This window comes from Crassostrea angulata, chromosome 5, assembly GCF_025612915.1.
Source record: "Crassostrea angulata isolate pt1a10 chromosome 5, ASM2561291v2, whole genome shotgun sequence".
Classification (NCBI taxonomy): Eukaryota; Metazoa; Mollusca; class Bivalvia; order Ostreida; family Ostreidae; genus Magallana; species Magallana angulata.
This window is the reverse complement of record NC_069115.1, coordinates 59,589,930-59,613,858: the sequence shown is the minus strand read 5'-3', so window position 1 is coordinate 59,613,858 and position 23,929 is coordinate 59,589,930. Positions and strand designations below refer to the sequence as shown.

General features: G+C 34.2%; 1 protein-coding gene across 1 annotated transcript; it reads left to right on the top strand.

Moving 5' to 3' along the window:
* Window positions 1-45: 45 nt before the first annotated feature.
* On the top strand, window positions 46-23,929 carry LOC128183915 (mitochondrial carrier homolog 2-like). Its single transcript, XM_052853141.1, has 12 exons — window positions 46-142; window positions 7,839-7,926; window positions 10,059-10,165; window positions 11,785-11,865; window positions 12,483-12,540; window positions 13,767-13,818; window positions 16,642-16,701; window positions 16,925-17,018; window positions 20,575-20,607; window positions 21,611-21,678; window positions 22,079-22,154; window positions 22,534-23,929. Exons 1-12 carry the CDS (start codon window positions 59-61, stop codon window positions 22,645-22,647), a joined length of 915 nt encoding a protein of 304 aa, XP_052709101.1. The 5' UTR covers window positions 46-58; the 3' UTR covers window positions 22,648-23,929.

Here is a 23,929-nt window from a genome sequence, read left to right as displayed (position 1 = left end):
CTCGTGACTATTTTATTCCGACTCGAATTTTTCATGTTCCATTTGTCAAATTTCGAAAATGGCGGATTTTGTTTCGTACGCAGCCGGAGCTCTTATTACAACCGTAACCCATCCTCTTGGTTATGCTAAAGTCCTAATCCAGGTTTGCTCTCAATATTATTTAAATTTTATTTTCTATCAAGTTTAAAACGGTATACTTTTTTAAAATCAATGTTTACAGATGAAATGATATTTCGAATTTCCTCTAGTGTTTACATGTTTAGCTCGCCGAGACGAAGTCAGGGGAGCTTATACTATACCCCCGGCGTCGACGTCGGCGTCCGGACTTGGTTAAAGTTTTTGTTGCAGGTCCTGTATCGAAGTTATGATTTGTCCCTTCACCAAACTTGCATGGATGATGCATCTTGACCTATACTTTTTTCCTATCATATCGCGGGTTCTATCGTATCGCGGTATTTCTGTTTACGTATGGTAGCTCGCGCCGAAATTGACATTTGACGTCGGGATATGTCAACATGATCTGCATTATGTAAAAATCTAATGTTGGCATCAATATCGTTATTTCAACACTGACAACAATTAAATTATTTATGCTCTTATTATAGATGTAATGAATTTTCTGAAAGCAAAATATTTAATGACTATGATGACCTTCAATTTTTGCACATATAGGAAAGTGGCATATTAATTTCTTGCGACAACAGACAAATGCATGGATAATTGCCGTTTTATACGAGGTGCAATACGCATGTCATTTGCTGGTAGGAAAACGTCTGCAAAATAGCACTTGCATGTAAAAACACTCAATTTGGGAACTTTGTTAACCAATTTCGTTTATCCTACAAAACCGAAAATGTTACCATATCGAAGATTTATGGGATGCACTAGCAAGGGGCAAAATTAAATGATGCGAAGCACGTTTTTCAACACCGGAAGCCATTTTTTCAATATAATTTTCAAACTGAATCGGAGGGATAAATATATTCCGGATCGAAATACCGAACCGCAGTATTGCCTACAGTATCGTGACATTGAAACGTAGCATATTTTTACTGTGATATACTGTCTCACGGTTTATCGTTGCGCCCTTAGTATATATCATTTTGACAAAATGATTTAACTACCGCGATATCATAGGACCGGCTCATACTTATGGACTTGAAAGACTTGGATGCTGAATCTGGGTCCAAAATTTCAGATGCTGGAGGAGGTTAAGGTACCTCACTACACCCGGACTTATACTTTTTAAGACACTACGTCACAAGATGGCTATTTAAATGTTTTATTAAATTGATTTCATTGTTCGGATCGGTTGTATATCCTCGTAGCTCAGTGGTTAATGTAGTGGGCTTCTGAACCGCAGATCATGAGTTTCGAGTCCACTTGGAGCTTTTGTTCATGTTAACTGAATTAAATTTTTGAAAATGTAATTTTTCATCCAAAATTGCACATTTTTTGCCTATTTGACTTGAAAACTTCTTATCCTTTATGATATATATCATAAGGCCTAAAAAAAAAAGTTGTGTGTTTCGGGTAACCCGACCTAACCTACAAAAATGGCCCGATCCTACCATATTTAGATGTCTGATTTTATCGAGTTGTGAATTTTATCTTTTTTCCGATAAAAAAATATGTTTTTAAATATGAAACAAACAAACATTCTTAGGATTCATGCAAAAAAATATGATAAAATAAAAAAAAATCCCTACCTACCCAGGGGTGTGCAATTACAAAATTTGGCCACTAGCCCAGGGGCTAGTGGGAGTACCAAAGTTACTAGCCCAAGATTCAAAGTTACTAGCCAGACTATTTCGGACATGTCGACATTTCATTTTATAAAAAACTCTGTATGATACTAGTATATAATTATTAATATACGAAATATTTATTACTTGCATGTTTTCTGTGGCAGACTAGTTCAAAAATATTCAACTTCATTGATCTCTCACATTTTAGTTACAAAATTGGTTTGGGTACCGTTTATATAATAAAACCCAAACATAACATTGTGAATGTGAACAGACTCTATAAAATCACTGCAACTATCTATGTGTGCATGCATTTTATCCTGTTTAATTTCCATTTACAAAATACAACTATGCAATTAATTAAGTAATGGTAAATTTTAATTTAAAATAATGGAAAATGCACAAATAATAATATGCAAAATATGAATTTTTTTTTAATTCACCAAGCAGGTCACTTTAAAATGTGTTCATGAGAATAGTTAGTGCAGAAATTTATAATATCTCTGTAATGCATCTCTCTCTCTCTCTCTCTCTCTCTCTCTCTCTCTCTCTCTCTCTCTCTGTAAAAAAAATTATATTAAAAAAAGCCAATGAATACATATTAAAGAAAAAGGAATCATTTTACAGTGATGTCACTTGAAACAGCTGCACAGGTAACTACGGAAGCCACGTGCAGTGAGGCGTGACTATCTAGTCTAGCCAGTGGTTAGGTCAACACTGTCGGTAAAACTTCAAAGTGTGAAACTTACAGCAGAGTGTTTTTCTCAGAAGAATGTAGCACGAGAAAAAAATGCTTAAGAAATTTTTAGGCTATCATGACTTAAAAGGAGCAGATATCATGCCTCTGTGATAACAATGACGATACACTTTTCCTACTAGGACACTGCAAATTTACCGGCATATTTTGCCAACTCTAGTTATGATTTACTAGCCCGACGGGCTACCACAGTTAATGTTTTTGCTAGCCCGACCTCTAAAATCGGTAGCCCCGGGCGTCGGGCGATGGTAATTGCACACCCCTGCTACCTAACCTAATTTTTTCATCAGTGTTACCCTAAACACACAATTTTTTTTTAGGCCTAATCAAGTATTTCTGCTGATTTGAGAAAATATTTCAAGGTGTAGTGGGCAACCTTAATGTTTTCAGAGCAGGTTAAAGTTTTTGTTGCAGGCACCCTTTGATATCAATATCTAAGTTACTGCTGGTCCTAACTTCACCAAACTTGCATGGATGGTGCGTCTTACATGTATGATACTGATGCACCAGACAAGCTTGAATGCTGAATCTGAGCTATAGGTTTTGCATGCTGGAGGAGGTTAAGGTTTTTAGAGCTGGTTAAAGTTTTTGTTATATTATGAAGCTTTCGAGACAGTCCCTTAAATGACCTGAATTGATTTTTTTTCAAAGATAAAAAATAACGATGCAACATTATGTTATGCGGTTATTGTTACCTTGCACAATACAATTTAGTACGTCATTTCTGAGATAAATCTAAATGTTTTCAGGGACGTATATACTAACGTAGCTGCAATAATGTAGCCCTCTCTGATTTTTTAATATCTGATATTAACAAGAAAAAAAAATCGGGAGAGGGCTACATTATTGCAGCTAATACTAATGGGATAGGCAACTTCTACATTCGCCATGTTTACTTCCCAAACTAGCCCAGGGCTCCCACTGGACCAAATTTCCCTTTCGCCACTTTTGCGCGTCGATACGCGGCGCAAGATGTTCATTAACTAATACTTCAAATTCAACACTTAAATTACTTAATAATATGTTATAATGTTATATTTATCCCTTAATATCCAGTAAAACATCTACTATAAACCAACACTTATTTCTAAATGATAAAAAGATGAATTGTTTGATATATTTTATTCAGATAACAGATCAAAACATGTCAACATATAACATATCATAACCCATGTGTTACATAAATAATAAATAAACTGTCAGTAGAACAAAGCACTACAGTGACTACACTAATGTTTATAAATATTAACACAGCACTACACTAACACTGCACAAACACATTTCACATCACATTTCACTTGATCACAGATATCATCACTGGTTAAAGTTCACATGAAAAATCCTTCTGGCTTTCAGGGATGACCATTTTCTGAATGCCTCTTCATAATCCATTTCTACCTTTCCACTGTTGATGGACAGTCTCATCAGGTTCTCCAATGTTGTTGGCTTAAGGCAACTTCTTACATCAGTCTTGATCAAGTTCTGCCTGCTGAAGCCTCTCTCACTATCTGCTGTGCTGACAGGAGAAGTGACCAGGCGCCCTGCAGCAGCTGCCACGATGGGAAACAACTCCCTAGCCCTAAATGCTACCTGACAGACATCAGTACTACTCAAAAAAGCCTTGGGATTTGCCTGCAACCTAGCCCTACAGAATTCCACAAAATTTCCTAACTCAACCCTACATTCCCTTACCTCTCCTACCTTACAAACTGAAAGATGCTTAGCTATAACATCCATATCCTCAGAAGGAGGAGTCCTATCAGAGAAACACTGAGGATCAAAGAACCTACTCAGAGCTGACAAGATCTTAGCATCTCCACTATCTGTAAACCTAGACTGCAAACTAGCCTTAACTGTCTCTATAAAAGAGCTACACGCCCTAACTGCCTCTGACCTTTGACTTAAGCTGTCCCTAACAGTGTGACCTTGAAACTCAAATGTGAATAGACCTGACTTATCTAGGGTTGGCTCAGTAGGAGCATGCTGCAAAAAGGCAGACAGATTACACCCAGGGTAGCTAATCAACTTGTCTAAGACCTGAATTGTTGAGTGCAGAAGGCAAGTGACCTCAGTGAAATCAAACTCTGACCTTTGGTAAGACCTTGACAACATGGCTAGTGGTTTCAAAGCATCAGTTAAAAAGTGTGCTACATACAAAAACTTGTAACAAGAGATGGCCTTGTGGAGAGCTAGTGACTTAGCAGAATTGTCCCCTAAAATGACAGCAACTACACTCTGAAAATTGTCTACAACTGCCTGAACACTACCCTCAAAACTTAACCACCTATGTTAGAGACCTGCTTGAGCCTAGTGCTCCTACTATCCTCTAGAATTCCCTGAACCTTCTCTAACCTAGCCATGTTCTTGGGAGATCTCTCAAAATACTTGTACAAATCATTCAAGACTGCTTGGAACTTAACTAAGTATGTGACCTTATCTGCAGCCTCCCCACAAGAAAGAGCTAACCTATGAGCTATACAATGAGTTGCTAAAATGCCTGGACACAACTCACAAAGCCTAGTAACAACACCACTCTTACATCCTACCATCACAGAGGCCCCATCTGTCGACACTCCACCTAACCTACTCAAGTCTAATCCCATATCCCTAAGCATTCCTAACAACTCTGAAGTAATTGCCTCTGCATTTGCTACTGACAACTGCCTAATGCCTAAAAACTCTACACATGGAACTTCCCTACCACCTATCTGCTCTAAAAACCTGACATAAACTATAAGATTCTGATGAACTGATACATCTGTAGACTCATCTAACATAACACTGAACACTGAGCTAGCCCTAACCCTATCTAAAAGCCTATTAAGTACAACATCGGACAACGACTGCTGAAACTCCAGAACACTGCTGTTGCAGACTATTTTGACTGAATTAGATGCTTGAGCAGGAGGGGTTGAATGTTCAGACCCCGAATTGGAAGAAAAGCCAAACATTGACAATTTTTGAATTTTAGACTGACAAGGGTCAGAAGCTATAAGTTTATGTTTCCCCATATTGACAAGCCAAGTGTCAAAAGTAAACGGGGTACATGGTCAAGCAAGATTATCATATTTATGCCGTAGCGCACTGGACATCAAAGAAAATTAATTATCTGCGTTGATATGTCCACATCAATGACGACCGACTGCAGTGTTTTGAAATTTCATGAGAGAAAAGCAAACACAACCCAATAAAAGAAAATTTTAATAAATAGTTTCAACGTTATCCAAAAACAAATGTTCGGGATACGATTGATGTATACATATTATACGCATTTATATAACCAATTATTTAGCGATCGGTGCACTGGTTACGATTTGACACTAATATGGAGACGATAACAGTATAATGAGTGAGACCTTAAATGCTTTAAAAATTGACCACAAGCCGTGTATACAACCGTCTCGTGCCCGATTACATAATTATCGACGTCTTGCAGCCAAATATTACCTGAGGTTATTATTTGGCCAGAGCTCTGTGTGCACTGGAGCAACGCGAGATTCCCGGTTGCGTGCGATGACTAAATAAACACACTCTGACTGAATCAACAGATGTATATTTTAAACGAAAACTGAACACTGATTTTTTATACCATTTTATTACAAAAAAGGATTTTCGCCACATTCGAGCCCTGCGCGAGCCTTGACAAGTTTTTAAAACTCTGTTTAATTCAAGTAAAATACGTGGTTGCTTGGGTCTCAGGGTTTTGAGAACTCTGTCTTAATTAAGATCAGATCAGGGTTATAAAGTACAAATAATTCTAGAATAATTTCAAAATAGTTTTTTAAAGGTTTTATAACGATATATCAGGTAATATTATAGATATATGAAGTTAAAAATGACCTACGAAATCACGTATCGCGTGATTTCGGCGAGACTTGGAGACTTGCCTATCATGTTAGTAATTATACGTCCCTGCTGTTTTAATGTAAAGTTTCACTGAAATAAACCTTGAAATAATTTTTTAGCTCTAAATAATTATTCTTAGAGCTTATTCACTTGATTAAATGGAAATACTTATCAGAAGACTTGAATAATCAAGTTTGTTGAAAAACACAAAGTTGGGAATGCTCGTTAGTTTGAATTGACTTGAACGAGGAACAGTAGTTGATGTTTTATAAAACAAACACTAGCCTAATGATTCGAAATTGAAAATAGTGAATAAGGATGCTTACTGGTGGTTGAATAAGAGTCTTAATAAATATCATTTCGGCAAGTTCTTGTATATAAACACAACCAGTCTGAGAGCGTTCTGTTTCCATCGCGTCGTCAGGATGAACTCCTTGATTGTTAGCGTAATTTGCAGTTTTATAAACTACACAAAGCAAATTGAAAGTTGGAAGGGGGCTAAAATAAATTTGTGACAAACAAGAAAAAAGGGTCTTTTAGTTACGGTTTCCCCCCAAACTTCTAAGTGTTCACCCAGTATAATTTATTTTTTATATGAATTAATGCTGTCAGGGTGACTGATTTCCACTAAACTTTCAAATTGTTTAGAATGACGCATTGACCTTGACCTCAGGTTGAGATCCGAGATGTTGACCTTTGCTAAATATCACTAACTTTTCAGGTTAGGTTGAATTTCGCTCAAAGCTTTTGGTTTGTTTTAAGTTACCGGTGAAAATGATATTTCGCTTAGGAAATAACAAAATTATATCAAGATACCGGTAATGTTTCCTTATTGTTTAAGATTGCTTAATATTTCAAACAGTGTCGAGGTCAAAATAAACAGCAAATTTTAAGTGAATACGATCTGTTTTGGAAACAATGCAGACACCAATATTCCAACGGCTTTGGCTGTGTTTGCAGTGATCGATTTGGCCATGTTAAGTGGTTTTCTTTTTAAACTACCACCAAAGACTAAAATCAATCATAAAATAAAGACAATCATATCAAGCATACACAAAAAAATACCAATTTTATGTTTTGTCCTTATGATTTCAATCAGTGTTGTTTTCTTTTATCTGTGCTATTAATGAGACGACATATCAGTTACGAAATGTTGAAAATTTCACATCATTTTATTTCAAAATTACATGTAATCTATTTATTAGAGTGACCACTTAGAAGTTTTGTCGAGTGTTTAGTCTAAAAGAAGGGGGAAAAGATAATCAAAAGCACTTACGATATCATGATGGATTTATAAAATTTGTACTAAAATAGAGACAGTCTGAACCAATGACAATGAAGTTTATAGTACACCAGGACACATATGAATTAAGATTGTATTGTATTTTATTCTCACTTTTGTGTTAAGATTTTATTGCACGATATTGTAGTGTTTAATTTGCAGGCGCTTGTCTTTGTTTGAATTCATGAATTTGGTTTATTTTCAGCTGGGACATGAACCATTGATTCCTTACTTGTCTAAAGAGCTGATAAGTCGTCGAGAAAGATGGTACTACCCAAACATCTTCAAATATAGTATGTTGTACATGGTTATAATATTGTGATTTCTTAGCCATAGGACTAAGGTACATGAATAGTTGCTTACCTGGATCATATAGTTTGTGAATGATGAAACTTGCAGAGGTTTAAGGGACACCTTCTTACTGTGACTGTCTTGATACTTTTTTATTCTGAAAATAGGTGATAGAATTAACTGTATATTATGATATTTTTTTTTTTTAATTAAGCAATAGAATTATATGACTACATATTATCCGACTCTTACATTTGTTCTACATAAATGTATAAAGGTGTCACGTTGAACATTAAGAGGACTGGATGATCAGGCCCAATTATTGGCTATATTTACCTCCTTTAAAGGAAGAACTCTCTATAAAGATATAGAAAACTGTTTAAATTTAAAATATAATACATTTGGATTTTATTTTAACAAATTAAATGTAATAGTTGGTGACCAAAAATATTCTATTTAAGGTGGAATAACACATCATCACAAAATGGCTGACCTCTGATCGAAACAACATTTCGTTTTATTAAAAGGGTTTTATCGATGGCAACATTAACTTACTCCATAGCGGAGTGGATAAAGTGTCGGGTTTGTGATCCATACATCACAAGGTCGAATCCCACAGGGGCTTTTGTTGTTATTTACTGAATTGAATTTTTTAAATATTCATTTTTTTATCCCCAAACTACAGTTTATTTATCATTATATCTTTCATAATCAAATAATTGACTGTTAATTTGAGTGACTTTTTCTAGGTGTGTTATTCCTTGTCCACCTTAAAAGTTTAATGCAGATTTAATGGCTAATGTGTTGACACCCACTCTCCTTAAATCAACGTCATGATAGTTTAGTTGATTTATATATCATCCGTAATATTCAGTTTTCAGTTCATTCTGTTAATTTTTTTTCAAAAGGTTGTCCGATACGTCTCATCATAATTAACAAACTCCTTGTGTAACATAAAATCAACACTTATTATGTATGAACACTTTTTTCAAACTGGCAAATTCACTGATAAAGCAGAATTTTTCAGGATCCAGATTATCCAGATTATCTGTTTTGAAACAATTATTTTCAAGAACTAAGTCTTGTCAGCAGCAATAATTTGTGCTGAGGTCCAAACACTGTTTCACTTTCGGTTTGTCAGAGTAACTGCATAGGAGAGTTGATTAAAATCAACTCCCAAAAATCATGATCCAATGCTATACATGTATTACAGTACCAATTATAGTTTGTTAATAATTATGTAATCCAATCAGGATTGGTAATTAAAGTTGCAGAACTAATACTGGGCGAAAGTCTATGCCATTTAGTTTTTCAGATTTTTTTTTATACTGGCCATTTAAACACGTTTCTATAGAAGGTAGCTCTACATGTCCATGGAGTATGTCATACAAATACAGAAAACCCCTGGTTCATCCGTTATTGTTATTAGATATAAGCAGAGTACTAGAGATCAAAGCATGTGTTTCAAATTATGCAATGTTATGATAGAATGATAGTCATAGATGCTAATCAGATAAAAAGATTTTTAGTAAAGCTTATACATATACCAACCTAAGGCTGTTTATAGCATTCTGTTGTCATTATTGGATACTACAGGTAAGTCTTTGGTTTTTGATAATTTCACTTCAGTAGGGCCCAGCTCTGCAGATGCTCTATAGTGATCATCCATGCAATGATCTTGAACTTAATTTCTAACTCAGAGGTTAAGATCAAAGAAATGTCTTCTAAATTGAAATGGGGCCCTTTTAAGGATGGTCATCATCTCAATGATGTCAAATTACTGTGGAATCATTAGATTCCGTGGTGGCTCAATTTTCGTGGAATTTGTGGTTACCTCTCATCCACGAATTAACATCCTCCCTGAATTAATAAATAAGGGCTTTAAAGTCATATTCCCTTTTGTAGGTATAAGAAAATACATGAAATTACCTCCCCACGAACCTGTAAAATTTAAGCAATCCACAAAAATGGCCCCCACGAATTTTAATGATTCCACAGTATAGGTATTTCTTGTGTTTACTGCATATATTGCCATGTGTATCCTTTTTTCAAGTAATATGAAATAATGGAGTGTGTGAGCTTATTTATTTCTTTCATTCAAAGCTTGTTAAGTATATGACATATTTAATTGTAGTTGGTCATATCAAGAAAAGGGATGGTTTGCTTGGTCTATGGAGGGGATTTGTTCCTCAGCTCACAGAGAGTGTTGTCAGGACATACATAACCTACAATATGACAGAGGTAAGGAGAAAAAGGAACAACAGATCCTAACAGTGATGTAAACCCTTAATTTGGTATAGTGAGAGAGGTAAGGAGAAAAAGGAACAAAGAGTGATGAAAAAACCTGAAAGAACCTTGAGTGAGAGAGGAAAGGAAATAATCTTGTCAGAACTTACATACAGTAGATATAGAAAACATTACGGTGTTTTTAATTTCACTATGTTCATGGTTAGACTAATTTCCATGAATTTAGCAATATTGTGTAAATATTGATAGTTGAGTTCAATAATGATGCCAATAAACAGCGTGTTTTATAAATAAGTATTGCTCCGTTGCAGTTAAGACGACAGGCTGTTTACGAAACTCTTTTGCTTAAATAGACTTCATTTTATTTTTAATTGGCAATATGTAAATGGTTTATAATTGATTTCAGTGTTTGTTTTGTAAAAAAAAAAAAACAGAAGAAAACTATATAAACAATGTACAGCAATTTATTTTGACATTTTTAAACTGAAAGACGACAAGTACCTTGAATCATAGAAAAATTGATTTTCTTTGAAATTAAAACCACCGCAAAAGGTAACAACTGGGCAAACCATGAAATTTTAGATCTAGACCCATGGAATTAAAGACATTTACAGTAGTCAAAGTTATAACAGAGGCAAAGAGAAACTCTGAGAAAACATTAAGCAGTAATGGAAAAAGTAGGCGGAGTTCAAAGAGTATTTAACATGGCATCTCTCTTAAAGAGTTATGTAGTAAGTGAAAATTTTAAAACTCATCGAAAGGAGAAAGTGGAACTAAGAGTGGGGAATGTCTGAGAGGTGAATGGGTAAACTGTTCAAAGGAGGTTAGGAGAAAGTGAACATTGAGTTCAAAGAGTAAAAAAAAACACTGACTGAGAGGTGAATGAGAAAAACTGTCCAAGAGAGGTAAGGAGAAATAGAACATAGAGCCCTAAGAGTAATAAAAACATTTTTTGAGAGATTAATGGGTAAAACTGTCTAGAGAGGTCAAGAGAAAGTGAACACAGAGTTCAAAGAGTGATTGAAACACTGACTGGGAGGTGAATGAGGAAAACTGTCCAAGAGAGGTAAGGAGAAATTGAACATAAAAAGATTATTTCGACAGAAATTAAAAGTCAGCCGAAATGGGTAAACTGAGTTTAAAGGGTATATTTATTATAAAACTCTATATTCAAAGAATCAGAGAGAGGAAAGGCGAAAGTGGATACTGATTTCAAAGATTGAGAAGAATCCCAACGTCAGAAAGGCATTCATAAAGTTTATAAAGAGTGATTGACCCACGTTTACTGAGTGGGTAGGAGAAAGTGGAACAGTGAGATGTCACTGTATAAATAAAATTTTATAAAAAGGTTGAACATAAATTCAGTGAGAGATAGACTTGACCATTATCTGAAAAAAATAAGTGTAGACTAAAAAATTCTTACAATCTTGATGTCATACTTATATGTAAGTTTACATACCATAGATAATTATTATATTTTTCAGTCATACTCTTGCTTGCATATATTGGGCAATAAATTTGCATTATAACATAATTCACTTTATTTCACTTGAATTTTTTTTTCTATTTAAGTAATTATACTTATACTTATAACTTTAGTATATTATTTTTAGGAACTGAAGAAAAGATTTCCAATCCAGGAAACTGAAGATGAATCGGACATCATTATCTTCCTAAAACACTGTGGAATTAAGGTTATTCACCTATATACTTGTATGTTAATGTCCGCAGAGCAAAATGACAAGAATATCTATGAGCCAACATAAACTGTACATTGTTAGGTACATGGTTTGTAGTTGACATAATGGTTGATACTTGGTCAGTAAATTCCATTTTAGGAGAGAGAAAAATGAGTTGAAATTTTGTTCCCAAGTACTTGTATAATGCGCACCCCTCACTTTTGGTAAAATTTTGGCAGAAAAATGTGCCTACAGTAACTATACATGAGACTAAGTGTCTTATAAAAGTGTTAAAATTCTTATTATATAGGATATAAGAACTGCATAAAAGTTAAAGAAAGAGGTCCATGTGTGGATCAAGAACATTTTTTAAGGGGGAGGGGGTCCGTAGCAAATTTTTTGTAATTTGTTGTGTAAATTTAGGGAATTTGAATTTTCCAAAGAGGATTGGTGGGTCAACCCCCCCCCCCCCCCCCCCACACACATACACACACATGATGTGGTAGTACTAAAGGTAAAGGGGATACAAGTCATATGCTATGTATGGAATATATGGTCTTCATGTGACTGCTGCTAACCCATGATTTACTGTTATTTATCATTGCTGACCCAGAAGTTTTCCTCTGTTGTAGACATCTCGTGAAGTGGCTGCCAAGTCCCTGGCCATTGTGTGTAGTCAGCCATTTCAGGGTAAGGCACCAGTCTGCCTCAGCTACACTCTTTGTTTACTCGTCAGTTTGTTTTTACAAACTTTTGTTCATTTTTTTGTTTTTGTACATATTTCTATGGTTAGATGCCATTGAATGTTTTATTTACATAAAAAATTATTTGGATTTTATATAGTTAGTTTTTACCACATAATACTTGTTACATATTTGCTTGTAATCATTTAAGGTATTCGATGTATAACAACCACATTGTGTACCTTATAAATGAATGGTCCGATATTCTTAATCACGATATCATTTTGAAGGTGTTTCAAAATAAAATACTCCACTGAAGGAATTTTCAAAATTTTGATTATGATCCAACTAATTACACCTTGAATTTTGCATTGAAGTCTATGGGCAACATATGTTTTATTAAGATATTGAAAAAAGTAACTTATAATTTGCAAAACTCTTTTGGTTAATACCTGCATAAACTGTCTCTTTATTAAAATATGAAATATAATTAATCATTTACAGCAGATATTTTGACGAAATTAAAATTTTCTTTTTTTCATCAAGGGGAGATAACTCTTTAAAAAATTTTAAGGTGCAAAATGACCAGCTCCTTATATGTTGTCTGTCATATGAATTTTGTTCATTTCACTTTCATAGTTATCTACAACACATATTTAACTAGTTTAAAATGATTCAAAATTGTTCAATATCCCTTCATTATACATTGAATACCTTAAGTGTATTCTATATACTCAGTCGATAGTCTGTCCCAAGTTATTGCTTCCATCACTTTTTGATAAATTTTAATTAGAATACATATACCTATGAAAGATATACAGTTGAAATCGATAAAAGGGAATATATCCAAGATATCTTCATTGAAAAATTATCATTTTTCACTCCATTTTCTCCATTCTGAACTCACTCGTAATATCTCGCACAGTTTTTCAACGTTATCATCCAGGCTTATTAAAGGCTGATGCAATGCAAATTCTCCGTAGACTTTCTATTTTGTGTATTGAAAGCTGAAGCAACAGAAGGGTATTTCAAAACAGATAATCTGGACATTTTTCATATTTAGTGGATGAACGTAGTTTGAGCATAAAGGTTTTTATGATTATAGAAATATCAAGCGAAAAGTGGTGGAAGCAAAAACTCAGGACAAAGTATAGACTATTAGTTAGATATTAAATATCTTATTGTCAAATTGTTTATAAGATTTTGTATGATTTCATATTCCTTTTCTTCTAGTGATTGCAATAAGGACCATGGCACAATTCATCGGAGAGGAAACCATGTACAAGTAAGTCCATGATATAGACAGTTGGTAAGTCCATGACATAGACAGTTGGTAAGTCCATGATATAGACAGTTGGTAAGTCCATCATATAGACAGTTGGTAAGTCCATGACATAGACAGTTGGTAAGTCCATCATATAGACAGTTGGTAAGTCCATCATATAGACAGTTGGTAAGTCCATGATATAAACAGTTTGTAAGTCCATGATATAGACAGTTGGTAAGTCCATCATATAGACAGTTGGTAAGTCCATGATATAAACAGTTTGTAAGTCCATGATATAGACAGTTGGTAAGTCCATGAGATAGGCAGTTGGTAAGTCCATGATATAGACAGTTGGTAAGTCCATGACATAGACAGTTGGTAAGTCCATGATATAGACAGTTGGTAAGTCCATGATATAGACAGTTGGTAAGTCCATGACATAGACAGTTGGTAAGTCAATGATATAGACAGTTGGTAAGTCCATGATATAGACAGTTTGTAAGTCCATGATATAGACAGTTGGTAAGTCCATGAGATAGGCAGTTGGTAAGTCCATGATATAGACAGTTGGTAAGTCCATGACATAGACAGTTGGTAAGTCCATGATATAGACAGTTGATAAGTCCATGATATAGACAGTTTGTAAGTCCATGACATAGACAGTTTGTAAGTCCATGACATAGACAGTTGGTAAGTCCATGACATAGACAGTTGGTAAGTCCATGACATAGACAGTTGGTAAGTCCATGACATAGACAGTTGGTAAGTCCATGACATAGACAGTTGGTAAGTCCATGACATAGACAGTTGGTAAGTCCATGACATAGACAGTTGGTAAGTCCATCATATTGACAGTTGGTAAGTCCATCATATAGACAGTTGGTAAGTCCATGATATAAACAGTTTGTAAGTCCATGATATAGACAGTTGGTAAGTCCATCATATAGACAGTTGGTAAGTCCATGATATATACAGTTTGTAAGTCCATGATATAGACAGTTGGTAAGTCCATGACATAGACAGTTGGTAAGTCCATGACATAGACAGTTGGTAAGTCCATGACATAGACAGTTGGTAAGTCCATGATATAGACAGTTGGTAAGTCCATGACATAGACAGTTGGTAAGTCCATGACATAGACAGTTGGTAAGTCCATGACATAGACAGTTGGTAAGTCCATGATATAGACAGTTGGTAAGTCCATGATATAGACAGTTGGTAACAGTATGTAGGTGTCTACTACCACACTTGACTACTGTGGGGAACTGTCATAGCCCTATAGTAATAATTCACTCTTTTGAATGTCTTTTACTTAATTAATATTTCCCCTGCCCTTGAAACCCTCATTTTGCCCATATTTCACTCAAAGTGTGCTCATGGGTTAAGGGTTTGCAGTGACCTTGAACCAAGCTCAATGTTAAGTCTGTCCGTCTAATTTCTTTTGTTTGCATGTTTTTTTGTCAGAGATTAAAATCATTCAAATATCAGATTTCTGGGCTTAATTCTTTTTCCAGAGCACATTTCCTCTCTCATTTTTAATATTTGACTCATACATGTGCTTCACCGATAGAATGATATGAGTAGGAGATTGTGCTGTGATCTTTGTTCAAGGTTTATTTATTTGTATACTTCAGTGTTGTTTGCTGTTTGTTGTTTGCGTATTTATCTTACCTTTGTGTAATCTGATTCATGTTTCTACCAAAGAAAGTTAGGAAAGTGTATGCAATCACCTTAAAAATAAGTTTCAAGGTCAAAGGTAAAGATCAAACTACATCCTTTACATGCACAGTTGCATCTGCTGTAAAACCCTTCAATCAGCCCCACTCATAGTACATGTATTTATCTCCTCAAAACAGGAGCACAAAACTGTGTCAATTATTTGTTAAAACAACATGTGTGATTATTAAATTTTTACTTGTAACACAAGTACTAATTATAACAGTTTATTTTGTGCTTTGAATTATAATCTGTAAAACACAAAACTTGAAATTCAAAAAGCTGGACTGAAATTTGTACATTAGCAGCTATAGAAGTCTTTGAGAATAGGTGATCTGGTGAATTTAAGATTCATAAACTGACAGTGAAATGGGAAAGTATGATAAATTGGTTTTTGATGCTTATTGTTAATATCTTATATCCTAAACATAAGTTTTACGTTGAACTAACTAAAGAAATTAAGATTATAAATTTGTATTTCCCAGTATTTCCCAGTTTAGTGAAAAACCGTAGTATTTACCGGGACGGGAAATACCGGTATTTACCATAGGTAATTCCCACCACTGGTATTTCCCGGCCAACCCTGTGTAAGGGCCACCTTCTATCCCGCCCATTACTGTAAATTCCTTATTTTACTCGAGTACTTAATTCGGTAATACCACTGAACTGTATCAAATCTGAGAATATAAAATCGCGAACACCAATTTTGGGTTATGATTTCCTATAGTTCAAATTTGTCTGAAAAATAACAGCAAAAGTTTATATTCTATGTAGGTCGTCTCCTGCGATTTAAGCGAAAAATAATTTCAGGCGTTTACTAAGATATCTACAGTAAGCTTTCACTATATCTTAACTCATTTAAGCAGCAACCCATCTAAATTGGCCAGTGATATTAGGTCCCATGCTTTAAACATGCCTGTATTAATTCAACTGCCATTTTGTCTGTTTTGTCACATGACTTCTGACCAATGACTTATTGAGCATAAAAAACAAGGCATGTCTTCATAACAGAAGAAAATTTTCTGCTTATTAAGATTTTACAATCTTTTTCAAAAGAATTATTTTAGTTTCCTTGCTACAAACATGACAGAAGCTTTCAGGCTATTAAATTTCTTAATTTTTCAGCAATATATTTTCCTCTATATCAGAAATCTACAGACTGGAGGGATTTTCTGGATTTTTTGCGTAAGTTAAAGAAACATCTTTAACTTAATTAAAGTCAGTACTTTTTATAGACTTTATTTTTTTAAACTTCTTTATTTTTTACTTTTATTAAATGTCTAAAAAAAAATTCTGCTAATTACACTGTTCAGTTTTTTTGCCTTTTTTTTTATATTTTCCATGGGCCTTCAATAGATTCCATTGATTTGCGTTCACAATGTGTTATATCCCATAATTTTATATTCAGAGGCCTTGTACCAAGGGTGATTGGAGAAGCCATCACAATAGCACTCATTAACCTACTCTCCGATCTCATCAACCAGTATCTGGTGGAAGAAAAGGTATGCAGTGAATGTTTATTGTGTGTTTGATTCTGTCCGGCGGAAACATTTCAACTTTCTATTTTTTTCACCATGTCATCTTGTCATCGCTGTTCACTCACTGCCTTTTCTGAATTCACATTCAGGGTTCACCCATTCACTGTGCAATCATCCTACATTTATCACTTTTTTTCCTTTTTAGCTCACCTGAACCGAAGGTTCAAGTGAGCTTTTCTGATCACCCGTTGTCCGTCGTCCGTCCGTCCGTCCGTCCGTCTGTCCGTCCGTCTGTAAACTTTTCACATTTTCAACTTCTTCTCAAAAACCACTGGGCCAAATTTAACCAAATTTGGTACAAAGCATCCTCATGGAAAGGGGGTTATAAATTGTTAAAATAAAGGGCACAGCCCTTTTCAAAAGGGAGATAATTGCGAAACAGTAAGTATAGGGTGCATGTCTTTAAAAATCTTCTTCTCAAGAACCACTGCACCAGAAATGCCAATATTTACACAAAAGCTTGTATATATAGTGAAGATTCTAAATTGTAAAAATCGTGACCCTCGGACCAAAACTGGGGCCCCAGGCGGGGTTCAAAGTTTAACATAGAAATACATAGGAAAATGTTTTAAAAATCTTCTTCTCAAGAACCACTGCACCAGAAATGCCAATATTTACACAAAAACTTGTATATATAGTGAAGATTCTAAATTGTAAAAATCGTGACCCTCGGACCAAAACTGGGGCCCCAGGCGGGGTTCAAAGTTTAACATAGAAATACATAGGAAAATGTTTAAAAAATCTTCTTCTCAAGAACCACTGCACCAGAAATGCCAATATTTACACATAAGCTTGTATACATAGTGAAGATTCTAAATTGTAAAAATCATGACCCTCGGACCAAAACTGGGGCCCCAGGCGGGGTTCAAATTTAACATAGATATACCTTAGGAAAATGTTTAAAAAATCTTCTTCTCAAGAACCACTGCACCAGAAATGCCAATATTTACACAAAAGCTTGTATATATAGTGAAGATTCTAAATTGTAACAATCGTGACCCTCGGACCAAAACTGGGGCCCCAGGCGGGGTTCAAAGTTTAACATAGATATACCTTAGGAAAATGTTTAAAAATCTTCTTCTCAAGAACCACTGCACCAGAAATGCCAATATTTACACAAAAGCTTGTATGTATAATGAAGATTCTAAATTGTAGAAATCGTGACCCTCAAATCAAAACTGCAGCCCCAGGCGGGGTTCAAAGTTTAACATAGAACTACATATGAAAAATGTTTAAAAATTTTCTTCTCAAAAACCACTTCACAAAAAATGCCAATACATACACAAACGGTTGTATATATAGTGAAGATTGTAAAAATAGTGACCCCTGAACAAAAAGTGGGGCCCCAGTAGGGGTTTAGATTTTAACATATATAGGAAAATGTTTTAAAATCTTCTTCTCAAGAACTATAGTGCAACTGTTTGGGATATTACTATGCATACATGTACATCCTTAAATAATGTAGATTCAAAAAATTGTAACTCCCGGACAATTGATGGGCACCAAGAGGGGTTCAAAATTTAAACATTTTAAAAAACATAAAGGAAAAGTTTAAAAATTTTCTTCTCAAGAACTACAATGTTTTAGTTTGTGGAATTTCTATGCCTTCGCTCATATAGATTCCTAATTGGTAAAATCGTGACCCCCGGACCAATACTGGGGCCCCAAGATGGGGTCAAAGTTTATTATAGAAATATAAAGGTAACGTTAAAATATCTTCTTCTCGAGAACTACAATGCCTCAATTTGTGAGATTACTATCATGCATACAACCTTGGATAATGAAGGTTCGACAGTTTTAAAATAGTGACCCCTGGACTAATACTAGGGACCCAAGATGGGTTTAAAGTTAAATGTAGAAGTACCGGTATATATGGAAAATGTTTAAAAATCTTCTTTTCGAGAACTACAATGCATCAATTTGTCAGATAACTACGTAAGCACCCTCAAATAGTGTAGATTCGAAATTATAAAAGCTGTGACCTCAATCTAATACTGGGGCCCCAAGAGGTTTTCAAAGTTTAGAATAGAAATATAGAGGGAAAATGTTTTTCTAGGGAACTATAATGCTTCAGCTTGTGAGATAACTATGCAAGCATCCTTAAATAATGTATATTCCAAATAATTAAAACTTTAGCCCTGGACTGATACTGTGGCCCCAAGAGGGGTTCAAAGTTTAACATAGAAAGATATATTGAAAATGTTTTTAAAAAGTTTTTCTCGAGAACTATAATGCTACAGTTTGTGAGATTATTATGCAAGGATCCTCAAATTGTGTAAACTCTAATGTAGTGGAACCAAGAGTTATCTTTCTTGATGTTCTGTACAGTCTGAGAGTTATTTCTCTTGAAGTGGAACTCTGCTACGTTCAGTTTTTCAGGTTGTGTACATGCGGTCCTACCGCAGTGCTACACATTTTCATTCCTATGTTACTGTTTATGTTGTTCAAGCCAACCATAAACCTCGGACCATAACTGGGTCCCCAGAAAGGGGTTCAATGTTTAAAATAGAAAAAGCATATGCTACGAAATGTAATGTTACAAGGAACTGCTGTTCGGGTGAGCGATGTGGCCCATGGGCCTCTTGTTAATTTTGTTTCAGTTTTTTGAAGCTTTCATAAGTTTTGTTTTAATTCTTAAATTCCATTTCATTTTGTTGTCTGGTTTTATTTTCCTAATTTTTTTCAAACAGTTTTATAGACAACTATTGTGTATAAGAATTATAGTTAATCATGCATCCACTGTTCATTCACTCTTCAAAAATAAGTATGCCATAAATGTACAGTGAGTGTATTTTTATATAATAAGTGCCTGTCTGGGAGGGTAACAGTTGAAATTGACACCCCGAGAAAACCATCTCGAAACAGGCATTATTTATTTTATTATACTGAATTTCCTAATATTTTAAAGAAAACTTTACTGCTTTTATTTTTATTATTTTTTCGCATTATTTCAAATACATAACTGACTTTTTTAGGAATGACATGAATTCTACAGCGAACTGTATGCCCATAATTTACTGTAACATGCATGTAACAATTCATTGTGTTACCCATTGCCAAGTGTGTTGCTAAGGCTGAGGGTAATAGAGTGGATTATAAACTGCGCCTAACCAATCAGGTTTTAGTAAATAACATGAAAGTATAGTAATGTAATTTAATAAGGAATGAGGTTCATGTATATATATTGTAAGTATTTGATACTGTAAAAGTGGTTATTTACGTGTGGGGGAAATTTACATTAGTTACGCGGTAAGCTAAAAATCGCAGAAAATACCCCACGCGTATGGTAAAAAAAATCCAAACTTTTGTGTGGTAAATCACGCATCCGCTTATTTAGTACCCACACATATTGTAACTATAGAAAACCCTACATAACCACCAGCACAAATAACCAACTTACAGTATGTCCAATACCAAAGTTGGTTCACTATAGTTTTTATATGAATTTGTATTTGCTTTATGACTTTATTGGTTTTGCTTTTGTAAAATTACTCTTATGAATTGTTTTCAATTGTTACAGGAGTACAGGTCTTACACAGCTGTTGCCTGCAACGTAAGTCACTTTTATAAGACAAATTCCTCAGAAACTGTTTTTTTAACCACACATGTAGTGTAAAACTAATTGTTTTTCAGCAGAAGTTTTTGATTCTCTTCATTGTGTAAAATAAGAATGAATTGAAGGTAAACTGCCAGATCTTCAGATGTTGTAGTGTATAGTGTGTGAAATAAATTGACCTGCAACATAAGTTGCTGAATCTTCAAATATTTAAATCTTTAAAGTCTTAAATTATAGTTCTCTGATTCTTCAAATATTGAATTCTAAATAGGATGAGATTAATTGATTTATAATGTAAGTCTCTGATTCTTCAGATATTGTAATCTAAATAGTGTGAATTTAATAGGCCTTCTGCTAAAGTCTCTGATTTTCTCTATAGTGTGATATTCACTTGCCTACAGCGTATGTCTCATTCATTATATAGTGGGGATATAATTGGTCTATAACTTATTGGCTTATAATAAAGTGAAATATGATTGACCTATGGTTGGCCTTAACTAATTGGCTTATTATAAAGTGGGAATATAAGTGGGGATATAATTGGCATATAACTTATTGGCTTATTATATAGTGGGAATATGATTGGCCTATAACTCATTGGCTCATTATAAACATAAAGTGGGAATATAATTGGCCTATAACTTATTAGCTCACTATTTAGTGCGGATATAATTGGCCTTTAACTTGTTGGCTCATTATAAAGTGGGGATATAATTGGCCTTTAACTTTTTGGCTCAGTATATAGTGGGAATATGATTGGCCTATGATTAGCCTATAACCCATTGGCTCAATATTTAGTGGGAATATATTTGGCCTATAACTTATTGGCTCATTTTATAGTGGGGATATAATTGGCCTATAACTTACTGGCTCATTTTATAGTGGGGATATAATTGGCCTATAACTTACTGGCTCATTTTATAGTGGGGATATAATTGGCCTATAACTTATTAGCCCTACCCTGCAGACTCTAAATATCAGTATCTGCTCTTGTTTACAGCTTGCTGTGTCCCAGATCACCTATCCCTTCGTACTAGTGTCCAGAATCATGTGCATTAACAACTCGGGGTAAGTCCATCTGCAGTCTGTTTATAGTTAGCAACTCAATGATTTTCTTCAATGTCTCTGTCTGTGATAAAAGTACAATTTGATTTTGTTTTCTTTGGGCTTTATTGGATTTGAACCCTCCCCCGATTGGATTTAATCAGTTCATAATACTGAAAGAATGAATCCTTATTTCTTAAAGCATATTCAGATAATAATATGTAAGGTCTGTGAAAATTTGATACTTTACTGAAATAACAGTATATTTGTGTGCCTATCAATATGATTAATTAACATATTTAAGCTGTCAGTTCAGATTTTAATAAATTGATATACATGACTCAATTCTTTTTTAAGCTTATATACTGGTATCCATTTCATCTGCAAATCTGAGACATCTGTTAAATGTAATTTCTATTTTTAGTCTGGCCGCAGCCTCGCCTCCATACATGATTTACTATGCAAACTGGCGAGATTGCTGGACCAATCTGAAAAAGACGGTAGGGAATCTTCTCTCTAATGTTGATTGTTTGATTAATTGAGGGCAACTTCATAAAATTTCAATAGAAATAGTTAGTTTCTAAACTACAAGAGAATTAGGGCTACAATTCAATCTTGAAATTTTTATGTCATTTTTGTAATGTATGAAAATTTGACACGAAAAAGCATCATAGCAATTGTCTTCCTAGTTTTTAGCAGCCAATTGTGTATTCTTTCATACGATTTGGGGAATGATTATTCTATGGAATTAGAAAATTTATTACAGTTTAGAAAACATGCTTGTCACAAGCCAACGAAGGTTCTAATGAGTCGTTTCTTGATTGAGAATGTGTCACAAATTGTCGTTTTTGTTTTGTACTTTCTTTTTTTTTACTCCAGGGGGAGTTGAATCGCGGATCGTCCATGTTTTGGAGAGTGTGTCACAGTCTTGACAGACACAATCAGCGCTACAATCCGCCCATTGACTCCTACAGAAAGTATGCCAGTTTCTGAAAGTAAAAGTTCCCAAGTGAACAAAGTGAAAGTACAAATTTTGCAGAGAATGAATGTGTGTTGGTGAAAAAAATAGGACAAAAATGTATCTCTTATACCAGACTTATCATAAAAACTATTTAGTTTACCTTTTAAAATAAGAAAAGTTATTCATGTGTTAGAAATTTCAGATTTCTCTTATTCATAAGAATTGTATATATACAATTATGTAATACCGTTTGGTTAATCTATTGACACTGAAGAACAGTATTACTTAACATTGAAAAAGTCTATTGTTAATGTTTTTGTTTGTTTTTTTCAAAAATAGACAAAACTTATTTTAAAAAAATGCATCTACATGTGTTTTTGATAGAAGGTAGATGGTTTTTATCATATTTTTAAGAACACCCCAGACCATGACATTTATGGTTGTGAGGAAAACTACTGTGTATTTAATGCAAAAATGAAAAGCATTAGTTTTTCAGACTTTCAAAATAAAATGTAGTAAGCAAGATTTGAAAAGGGGAATAACTCATATCTTGAAAAAAAATCAGTTCCCATAATTAATATGGTAATAAGATTTAATAAATTATTTTTAATTTTCTTACATTTTGTAATGTTTTATAAAATTCATGGAAGGAGGTGACATAGCACAGCAGCCATACCACTATCATTCACACCCAAACTCTGAACATCAATAAACAATGATGTATATGTACATGTATATGAAGACATACAGTTCTTCAGGGGTTTTTTATTATTTGAACATCTGTTGATATGAATAGCTGATTTTTATCTGTTTAAGGTTATTTACAGGAGCTCATACATTTTGTTCGATGAACTGGATTTTGGTTTTATGAGATAAGTGGCACGCTACATGTGGATGTAATGTAGATAACTGTATTTAAAATGCCAAGCTAATTCAATCTGTGCCAGAGTCGTTGTGCTATCTCTATAGAGTGCTGATTCCATTTGTTTATGAATACGAGAGTTCTCTTGGAGGATATGTTGGGACTATTGTAAAAAAAAAATGTGTTGCTTAAACGTTATCAGAATCTGTACTTACTATAGGTTTCAAGTTCATTCATTCATTAGAAATGGATATTTTCTATTTAATAGCAAGATTAGTGATGATTTTTTTCTTGAAGTACATCTTTGAATACTGTATATTCTTTTTTTGCATTTTTATAGTCTTTACTTAGTTTATAAAAATATCGATTTTTTTTAAAAGAGAGAGAGGGGGAATAAATTATTTGATAAGTGTAATTGCAACTACCATCAAATAAAGTGTGCATCAACTGTT